This window comes from Mycetomoellerius zeteki, unplaced genomic scaffold (genome assembly GCF_001594055.1).
Source record: "Mycetomoellerius zeteki isolate Tzet28-1 unplaced genomic scaffold, Tzet1.0 scaffold204, whole genome shotgun sequence".
Taxonomy (NCBI): domain Eukaryota; kingdom Metazoa; phylum Arthropoda; class Insecta; order Hymenoptera; family Formicidae; genus Mycetomoellerius; species Mycetomoellerius zeteki.
The window spans coordinates 15,171-24,476 of record NW_017257000.1 but is presented as its reverse complement, the minus strand read 5'-3'; the positions used below and the strand labels follow the sequence as shown (position 1 = coordinate 24,476).

Genomic DNA, 9,306 nt, shown 5'->3' with positions numbered 1-9,306 from the left:
CAGCCATTAAGTTGAAGTGAAATAAATATACGTTTGTTGTGCAGGAATAAAGAACAGACTTTTTCTTTTACTCCAAAGTCTCAAGCATCCAAGTGATCCAAGAGTGAGTCCACGTGAGTCCCGTGAGTTGTTTTGACGAGCGTAATTCAAGAATTTTATTTATCTTTCTTGTTATCATTTATTTCGTTTGTTCTTATAATGACGAAAATTTTAAAAAGAAAGCAGAAGGAAGATGTGGAGAAAGAAGATGAACCGAAAAAGAAAATATCAGATGAACCTGCCGCTAAAAAGGTTTGCAAAAAAATAACCTATACTAATTATTCAATATAATTAATATTGTAAAGTACTAATTAATGGAAAAGAATTACATATAAAACATATCAATTTCTTTTTTAGAAAACATGTTTAACAAAAATCAGTTAAGTCAGTAATTCCAAAAAAATAATTATTGTAACTGTTTTTTATAATCTAACCTTTGTTACTCTCTGTATATATTTGTTTAATGAAAAGGAAAATTGGAATAATCTTTTTTCTTGTAGGTGAAATGGATCAACAGGCAACGGGTATTGGTATTTGCTACTCGAGGTATCAATTATAGGCATCGACATCTCATGGAGGATTTTAAAAAACTGATGCCGCATCACCGTCCAGAATGCAAGATGGAACGCACTAAGAATTTACAAGTAGTGAACGAGATGTGTGAAATGAAAAATTGCAACAAGGCTATTCTGTTTGAAGGTCGAATGAAGCGGGATCTTTACATGTGGTTCGCTAATGTACCCACTGGTCCAAGTGCAAAATTTCTCATAGAAAACAGTAATTATATCTAATAAATTTTTAATATATGGAGTCTACATATACATTTACATAATTGTATAACAATTACACATTTGACTTGTTTGTAGTTTATACAATGGGAGAGTTAAAGATGACGGGGAATTGTTTGAGAGGATCTCGGCCATTATTATCATTTGATGAAAATTTTACCACCCATGCGCATTATAGTCTGTTGAAGGAATTACTGACACAGATTTTCGGTGTACCAAATTGTCATCCTAAGAGTCAACCGTTCTTTGATCATGTATACACATTCACTATTCTAGACAACAGGATATGGTTCCGAAACTTCCAAATTTTAACAGAGGATGGTGCATTAACCGAAATTGGTCCAAGATTTGTTTTGAATCCAGTCAAGATATTTAGTGGAAGTTTTGGCAATGATACTTTGTGGGATAATCCCAATTATATTTCTCCTGCCAAGGTAATAGAACATTCATATTTTATATTTCATAAATGCATTATGATTGATTTGTTTTTTGCATTTGTATAAAAATTTTAGCTTCGTCAATCATTAGCAAAAAAGGCTGCTAATAAGTATATAAATAGAGTGGAACAGAAAATGGTACAACAGGCAAATAAACCTGAATTGTCCTATACAGTTAATCCCACCGATGAGATATTTAAGGGTGACTTATTGGAAAAAGCAATGGAAATGGAAGAAAAATTTGAGACGGATAAAAATGAAAATACAGAAAAGCTTGTGAAAAACAAAGTGAAAAAGATAAAAAAGAAGCCTGTGGTAGCTAAAAAAGTTAAAAAAATAAAATCTGTAAAATCAAAAGCCTCAAAAAAGAAGAAGATAAAATGAATATTATTTTGTAATATCATTAATAAAATAATTTTCAATACAATAAATGAAAGATGTTTTCTCGTACTTTTCTGATGGAATTATTTAACATCTATAATTAAATAAAACTTTTAACATAATGAGAATTTTAAAATAGATGAAAGAGGAAAGTGATAAAAATAAATTTTATAGTTCTTACATTATTAATATGATAATTTCATTAAGATTAAATAATCTCGTGTACATATATATATTATTTACATATATGTATATATTAGTATATAATGTTATTAAGTACATACATAACTAATTTTGAATTGCCTTTTCTTACAAATATTGTGCCCGCAAATTATTTAAATTTAATAATAAAATAATTCAAAGCTATTTATTAATAAAAATGTTTTCAATCACAAACATGTGTTTCATATATATGTGTAAAAAAAAATAAAATTTCTCAATATTAGTTAGCGCGATACAATATGTTATTAATACCGTTGAATATTTAGAATACATTGAATCATATTACTTTGTACTTCGTAATTAATATGTTATATTTATTAACACAAATTTATATCAATCTAAATTACTTTTAAATATATTTTAAAAACTTACAATTAAATATATATATTTTAATTTATCTCGTACACACACAAGCACTTGCTTAATACATTGTATTAAAATATCTAACAATATATATTTTGTACATTGAAGTATAAAAGCCTCTTATTATCTAAGTGTGAATTAGGTATTTAATTATTTTATTTCAAACTTTTTGGAAGGAATGAAACTTATGTGTAAAGTTTAGAAAATAGGTTTTTCATTTGCAATTAGCAAAAGAACAATTCTTTTCATCAGTATAATAAATAATCCACATTTTATGTGTTGACAATTTTTTGAACTACAAATAATTGCACTTTGCTGCATTAGAATGCATTTTTTGTAAATAATAATTGTACTTTATAACTTTATTGACTTGCACTCGCTTTTTTTTATACGTACGCTTAAAATCTAAAAAAATATTACTCTTATTCTCTTATTATATAAGCAATATTCTTAAGACACAGAGTTTTCAATTTGTGTGCAATGGCACTTTAATAATACAAAGTTTAGAGAAAAGATAAAAATCTAATCTATTCTTTATCTTTATTCGTCAATTAGATATTTAGTACCAAGTAAAACATATATTTCACAAAATGAAAAATTCTTATAAAATATAATATTGTGTAATCTAACTTCTTTTTCAATGATTCTAGTGAATATTATAAAATATTCTGTAATGTCTTAAAATCTGGCAGTTAAATCGAAAGTTAAGTACAAGCGGATTTTAAATCTCAAAGTGAGCAATTAATTGACACTACATTATTTTCTGTTTTATAATCATAATTCGTTCACATTATCAAATAGCATAACATTTGCAATTACAAATATTTTACATGTCGATCAAGACTGCCAAAATATCTTTGAGATAGCAAAAAGTATAATTAATAATTCAGAATATTCTGGCATGATTTATCACAAAAGAAGACCTGTAGTCTTAAGAAATGAGTTCACTCTTAAACACTACGAGAAAAAACAATTGATATTATGAAATCACACACAATTAAACAAAAAGTGTTTCACTTATTTATAACATATATCTTTGTTATTAATATAAATCTCGTCACATATTAAAAATATATTATGAGCGAATCATATTTTCATATAATTTATATATTTCTTGACTCGAGACAAATTATTGTAAAGTTGTTTGCATAGCAATACAAATATTGCACGCGTGAACGAAAGGAATGTACTCTTATTAATCTTATTAGAGTGATAAAATGCAAGAGTAAGTATTCTATCATATAAAAAAATGTGTACAAAAAATGTGTATAAAAAAGACGTATCTAAAATATCAGATACTTATCCGTTCATCGGTGTCATTTCGTGAGATTGTTGTCCGTTTGCGTTACTGCTAGAGGCTCCGATTTGTGCTAATGCAGATTGACGCCACTTTCCATTTTCACCGTTCAAATTCTTATCCTCGCATACACATAAAAATAGCGTGTCGATAACAGTCTAAAATAATAAATTATTATAAAAGATATCATTTAATAAAAATTATTCCCATATAAAATATGTTGGTGTATATTTAACTTACCTCGTAAAGGGAAATTATACAATGAGCGATGAAAAACGAGAAAACGCAAATAACAAAAATCGGGATAGCGTAAAAATGTAGCTCCGGGTCATGTCTCATAAAAAGTAATGCGATGCTTCCGGTTGCAGCTGTAACAAAACACTTTCCCAGGAACAATATAAAATCTCCAAATCCATTGATCACTGCTATTTGAAGAGCATTACTGACGAGTGTTGCATAAGCCTTAAAGAAAATACAAAATATATAAAATTTACAAATCACAAAAAATTCATATCTTATCATGTTAATAAAATGTGTACATTTTTTTTATCATGTGAAATATATCATTATATTAATTTTTTTCTACTCTCTAGTTTCTATAAAGAAAGATATCAAATCTTTAAAACTGAAACATACTATTCTGGCTGCATTGCAAAAGTGAGTACCCTCTATAGCAACAACGGTGTATGCATTATGATTCATATAGCGAATGAATTTTTCCAAACAGTAGAAACAGCAAATGCAGCATTTTAAACCACACTGAGCGCATGGAGATGTTTCCTTAGTTTTTTCGAATCTATAAAATAAAAAGATGATATATATTTAAGGATGTAATCAATAATCGAAAAATCCTTGATAAAAAGTGATAAACATTATCTGAATCTTTTTTTTTACGAAAAAACTTACTTGGCATACAAATATGTTAAAATCAATCTGGGTAATTTAAAAATGGTTATCAAAAGTGATCCACATGCTACAGAGCCCATGTGATAGCAGACTAAATGTCCTATGGATGAACATACTGGAAATGAGCTGGCGTTTTTATCTCTGATGAGAGAAATTGATTATTATTAAAGCATATCGAATATAAATATGTCTACATATATATTCTACACCAATCTGTCGTAATTATTACCTGAAGTACCAGTGGGCAACAGAACCTGATATTACCATGTCTTGACATCCAACAATAAATTCCGATGTCCATATCAATCCTATAAGATACACCCACCACATGTATTTCACCCAAGTCGCATTAACATATTCCACGAGAGTGAAAGCTGAAATCAATAATTCATTTTATTTCATTTTCTTTATTCATCATAAGGGTGTGTTCCAAAATTTACATTGTTAATGTTGAAAATCTACAGTGTACGTAACATAAACTGTAAACTGCGCGTGTTTTACCGAGACATTATCGTCTCCTAATTTTCGCTGGAAGTAAATTTTGGAATACAGCCAAGATATACATATACATGCATGCACTTTTGCACATATATATATATATTATACACACACATACATATACATATAAAACAATAAATTACTTTTGAAAGATTCAAGAGAAAAATCTATCTTCTTCTCCTCAATTAATGGAGCGTTTTCACCAACCGAACTTAAGTTGACAGGATCAAATATAGTATTTTTGTACATTTGTACTGATTTTGTTTCAGGATAATCTATAATAAAGCATAGAAAATTTAATTATGATCATAAAATAAGCTTGATTTCGAATTATATTTACTGTAATACTTACTTGCTGTTGCAAGACAAAGAATTACAAATACCCAAAAAGCAAAAAACAATATCAAAGATATAAATGTTAAGATTGGTTGGAAAAATAAGCCAGGCAATTCTCTTAAGCATTTTGCACTTTCTTTGAATAGTGCCGCCATGAAATTGATGCGTTTGCGTAATATACATGAAAGAAACAGTAAAATAATCTGTAAAATAAAAAAATTGTTAACAAGAAATTCTATGTTATTTATAATACAGTTAATAAGTATAGCCGCCTCGCGTAAAGGAGGCACGGCAGTATCGCTGCGCTTAGCTTAGCGCCGAGACACTACCGTGTCTTCAGATTAATAAATATATGTATATATATATATATATACATACATATCTTTTTTATTATAGAATAACACTTACCGTAATAATAGTAGCGATAATAGAAAATGCGAGAAATGCTCTTTCATTTCTGACAGCTTCTTCGAGCAGTTGGTTTGGATCAGTTTTGTCTAAGGTTTTCTTAATATCAACATATGTCATCCATAAAAGAATTGTACCCGCTGTAATAAAAATGCCATTATTATTTTGTGGTGGTGTTGTAATAAAATCTGTTTAATATATCAAATATAAGTTTTGAGATTTATTATCTATGATAAATTTATTTAAACTTGTATATATATATATAAATAATTTAAAAAAAGATAGAAACACAAATACAACATTTATAAACTATTTTTTATATCAATTTTATATTCTACGAGCTTTACTTTAAAATATAAAGATACAGATATAAATATGTTTACAGCATCTATGTACATTTTCAAAACTAAAGAATAGTAGAATAAAAAATATTATATGCTATTGATTTTACTAAAGTCAAAGCTACTCTCTAAAGTCCTTGAAATGGGCTCTCACTCTAAGGAGTGAAAATTAAGCCTTGAAAAGAACGGCTTAATTTTTAATCTTTAAGAGTAAGATTTTACTTTTCTCAGAATGAGATTCACTAAAAGTTTTAGAAAGGTGAAGATATTTCTAAGTACTACATGTACATTTTCAAATTCAAATAGCTAATAGCTCAATTTACTTCTATATTTATTTAACCAATAATCATTGATCAATAATATATTAATATATGATACTTAAGCAATATTATTACAATTTCGTAAAAATATTATTGATAAACCTCTCTTGTGTTCTTCTTTTAATAATAATTCCTTTCTGCGAGAAGCGCATATATCACTGATTGATATATTTATTCATTGTCACTGCAAACATTGTTCATTTGTAGGTTTTATGACGTGTATGTATACATTTATTGACAAACAGATTTCCTTGTAAGTTTATAGTTTTCCAAAATGCAACTTACCTGTAGAAGCAATGCTTACAAGTACAATTATAATCCATGTCACAATACTTGCCAATAAATGAAAAATAGCTATTGTAAAGAGTGATAAAACTGAAACAAAAAGATTAGTTAAGTATATTCTAAATACAGCTTGTATATATGTTATCATGCAATAATATGCTAAAGTCTTACCACAGGCAACAAAAGATAACGCTAGAATTTGCTTCCAGGTTTTACATAAGTCTCCCAGAACCTGTTCGATAACATCCCACGAATTGATTAAGCCATATAAATTTGAGATTATTGTTTCGCTCACTTCCTTCACTGCCCTAGGGATACACCGATTTAAAACAGGTATACCGGGGTAAACCGGTCGTTCAGGGCAAGATCCATTCTTGAATATACTACTCTCGCTGTTGCACGCACTGAAATCACCGCCCGGTCTATCGTGACACAACTGTGATCCTGTCTCTTTGTAAAATTTACATATATCCTCCATTGTCCGCAAAATTCTATCGGGACATTTCTTCACACAAATCTTTAATGACTGTGTGACATTATTTATATCTAGGAAGAATAAGTATCTGAAATGTAACATATCTATTTTCAGAAGTATTATCACAGGAATGGATGCTTTGGATAAATTAGGAAGAAATATATGTGACTGACGGCTTGTCACTGGTATCTTGTCCGGAAAGCTCCATGCTGCCAAACTTTGGATTATTCTTCATGCCACACGTGTTTCCAAAACTGTCGTATCCATTTATGAGTCGTACAGGATTGCCATAGACTATTGCAAAGGCAGCGATCAAGATCTGTAAACAAATAAATTGTCGCGTTATATGGTAAACTTTAAGTTTATTTATAAAAACTAAAATGAAAAAAGTTTTTCTCTTTTTCAATAAAACTGGAAATGCTGTCTAAGTTATATATATCAATATAACTGTTGTATCATCAAGTGATCACTAATTGCAAGTCAATTATTGTCAATCTTAATGCAAGTCATATATTTCTATACATGTATATAATCTGTATAGCAATTATACAGTAAGCAAAATTTGCTTGATTTTAGTCATTAATCTACCATTGCATCTTATTGACAAACTTTGCTATGTTCCTGCTAGCACTCTGCTGACAGGCCTGTTCTTTGTCGCTGCACTAAAACTTGCTAACTTTTGATAAACTTGAAATATAACTATTTCTTTTCGAGTACAATAAATATACATTAGTTTATAGCCACAAAAAGAACAGATCTATCATATATGTCAGATTTTGTACAAAAAAATCTGTAGCTTCCCTACCAATAAAATTTCTAACAGACACTTCGTAAAAACTATTCTGAATAGAGTCAGCAGTATTTGAGATACCGATCGAAAATATATTTCAAATACCAAAATATTGCTGTAAATGTGTCTGTTTGTGAAAAAAGGAAAGAAGAAATTATTAATGCATGACATCAGATATACACAGCGTCAACTATGTGCATACCATAAGAAACCAGAACGCTATGAAGAAGCAGAGCCAAAAAATATCCGTGCATCCTCGCACTCGCGTCGGCTCGGCGCGTTCCTCGTTCTTATTACCGGCGCAGCAAGACATCTTCGTTGATATCGCTGCACCGCTGCACGAGATAGGTAAGGCACTTGTTCCAGCGGAGTCGTTATTGTTGCCGCCGCGCGTCCCTTTTGATTCACGTATTGGGAGTACAACTACGTTCAGTGCCGTAGGCATAACAATAAAAAAGATTCTCAATCGCGACGGTGCTGTTCATCGTCGGACGCTCTATTTGGTTCCGCTCGTCGCAATTTGTATATCATTTTTATTCATTTTTACCAAAGCATAGAGAATGGACTGCGCGTTCCGTATTTAATTGTAAGTAGTATTCAAATGTGGTCGGCAATGTGTGCCTTCCAACAAGCGACACAAATGACACGGTGTGACACAATGGATCATTACATCCTTGTTGTTGGCCAATGTTAAACAAAGATGGCATGATCACTGTGTCGCACTGTGTTGCTTGTTGGAAGGCACCCAGTAGTAGTCACTGCTTTCCATTTGATGACACAAACATTGTTCTATCCTTCTTGACATTCAGAGAGTAACAAAGATAGAACGACATTTGTATCGACTGTCTCCTAAAAGGAAAGCAGCCAATAATGAAAGAGAGGGATCGCGTGGAAGCCGGCCAATCTCCCTCTCATTTTCTCTCCCATTACATTGAATGGAAAAAGATAGAGATGGCCGTCTTCCACGTTCTCTCTCTCTTTTATTTTTACTGACCATTTTGACACACGGATCGCGCAGTCCGTTCTCTACGTCTTTGATTTTTATCAATGTATATTAACTTTAATGTACTCTTTATCCTTTTCTAATTGTCGTTTACGTTGTCGCAAATACACGAAGCGATTCATTTTTGCGTATAAAGTCAGTTGGAAATTTCGAGGTTCACATAATTTTTTTATGACGGGCGTCACAATCGTCGTAGACGGCCCTGCGATCCGCGTTCCGGCGTAACATCGTTTCCACGGCAACGAACGCGTACGTCACATGGAATGGGTCGACGTGATGCTACGAATGCTTTGAAACATTCTTTGATAGGTCAATTTCTAAAATTCTTTCTTTCAATTGGTCAATCAAATATTTCAAAGCATTTATAACGAGACCGCACCCATATGCTGGATTCACACTGCATCCGATTTTCGTCGT

At 30.6% G+C, this 9,306-nt stretch overlaps 2 protein-coding genes across 2 annotated transcripts; one reads left to right on the top strand and one right to left on the bottom strand.

Annotated features, from left to right (window-relative positions):
* The first annotated feature begins 104 nt into the window (after positions 1–104).
* On the top strand, positions 105–1,648 carry LOC108722439 (ribosome biogenesis protein BRX1 homolog). Its single transcript, XM_018447555.1, has 4 exons — positions 105–291; positions 540–816; positions 906–1,261; positions 1,340–1,648. The coding sequence occupies exons 1-4, from the start codon at positions 199–201 to the stop codon at positions 1,646–1,648; spliced, it is 1,035 nt and encodes a 344-aa protein (XP_018303057.1). The 5' UTR covers positions 105–198.
* A 1,753-nt stretch (positions 1,649–3,401) lies between these two features.
* Positions 3,402–8,361, bottom strand: Ctl1 (choline transporter-like protein 1). Its single transcript, XM_018447574.1, has 12 exons — positions 8,089–8,361; positions 7,270–7,415; positions 6,793–7,184; positions 6,622–6,711; positions 5,676–5,815; positions 5,284–5,470; positions 5,075–5,206; positions 4,663–4,807; positions 4,434–4,574; positions 4,164–4,323; positions 3,768–3,989; positions 3,402–3,685 (listed from the first exon to the last, which is right to left on the bottom strand). Exons 1-12 carry the CDS (start codon positions 8,329–8,331, stop codon positions 3,530–3,532), a joined length of 2,154 nt encoding a protein of 717 aa, XP_018303076.1. The 5' UTR covers positions 8,332–8,361; the 3' UTR covers positions 3,402–3,529.
* Positions 8,362–9,306: the final 945 nt, after the last annotated feature.

Coding starts and splice junctions, on each gene's coding strand:
- Ctl1 (XM_018447574.1), bottom strand. CDS start 8,331: ATGCCTACGGCACTGAACGTAGTTGTACTCCCAATACGTGAATCAAAA. Junction 4,808..5,074: donor TTCTCTTGAATCTTTCAAAA/GTAATTTATTGT, acceptor TATTGATTTCAG/CTTTCACTCTCGTGGAATAT. Junction 3,990..4,163: donor TTTGCAATGCAGCCAGAATA/GTATGTTTCAGT, acceptor ATTTTCTTTAAG/GCTTATGCAACACTCGTCAG.
- LOC108722439 (XM_018447555.1), top strand. CDS start 199: ATGACGAAAATTTTAAAAAGAAAGCAGAAGGAAGATGTGGAGAAAGAA. Junction 817..905: donor AAAATTTCTCATAGAAAACA/GTAATTATATCT, acceptor ACTTGTTTGTAG/TTTATACAATGGGAGAGTTA. Junction 1,262..1,339: donor ATTATATTTCTCCTGCCAAG/GTAATAGAACAT, acceptor TAAAAATTTTAG/CTTCGTCAATCATTAGCAAA.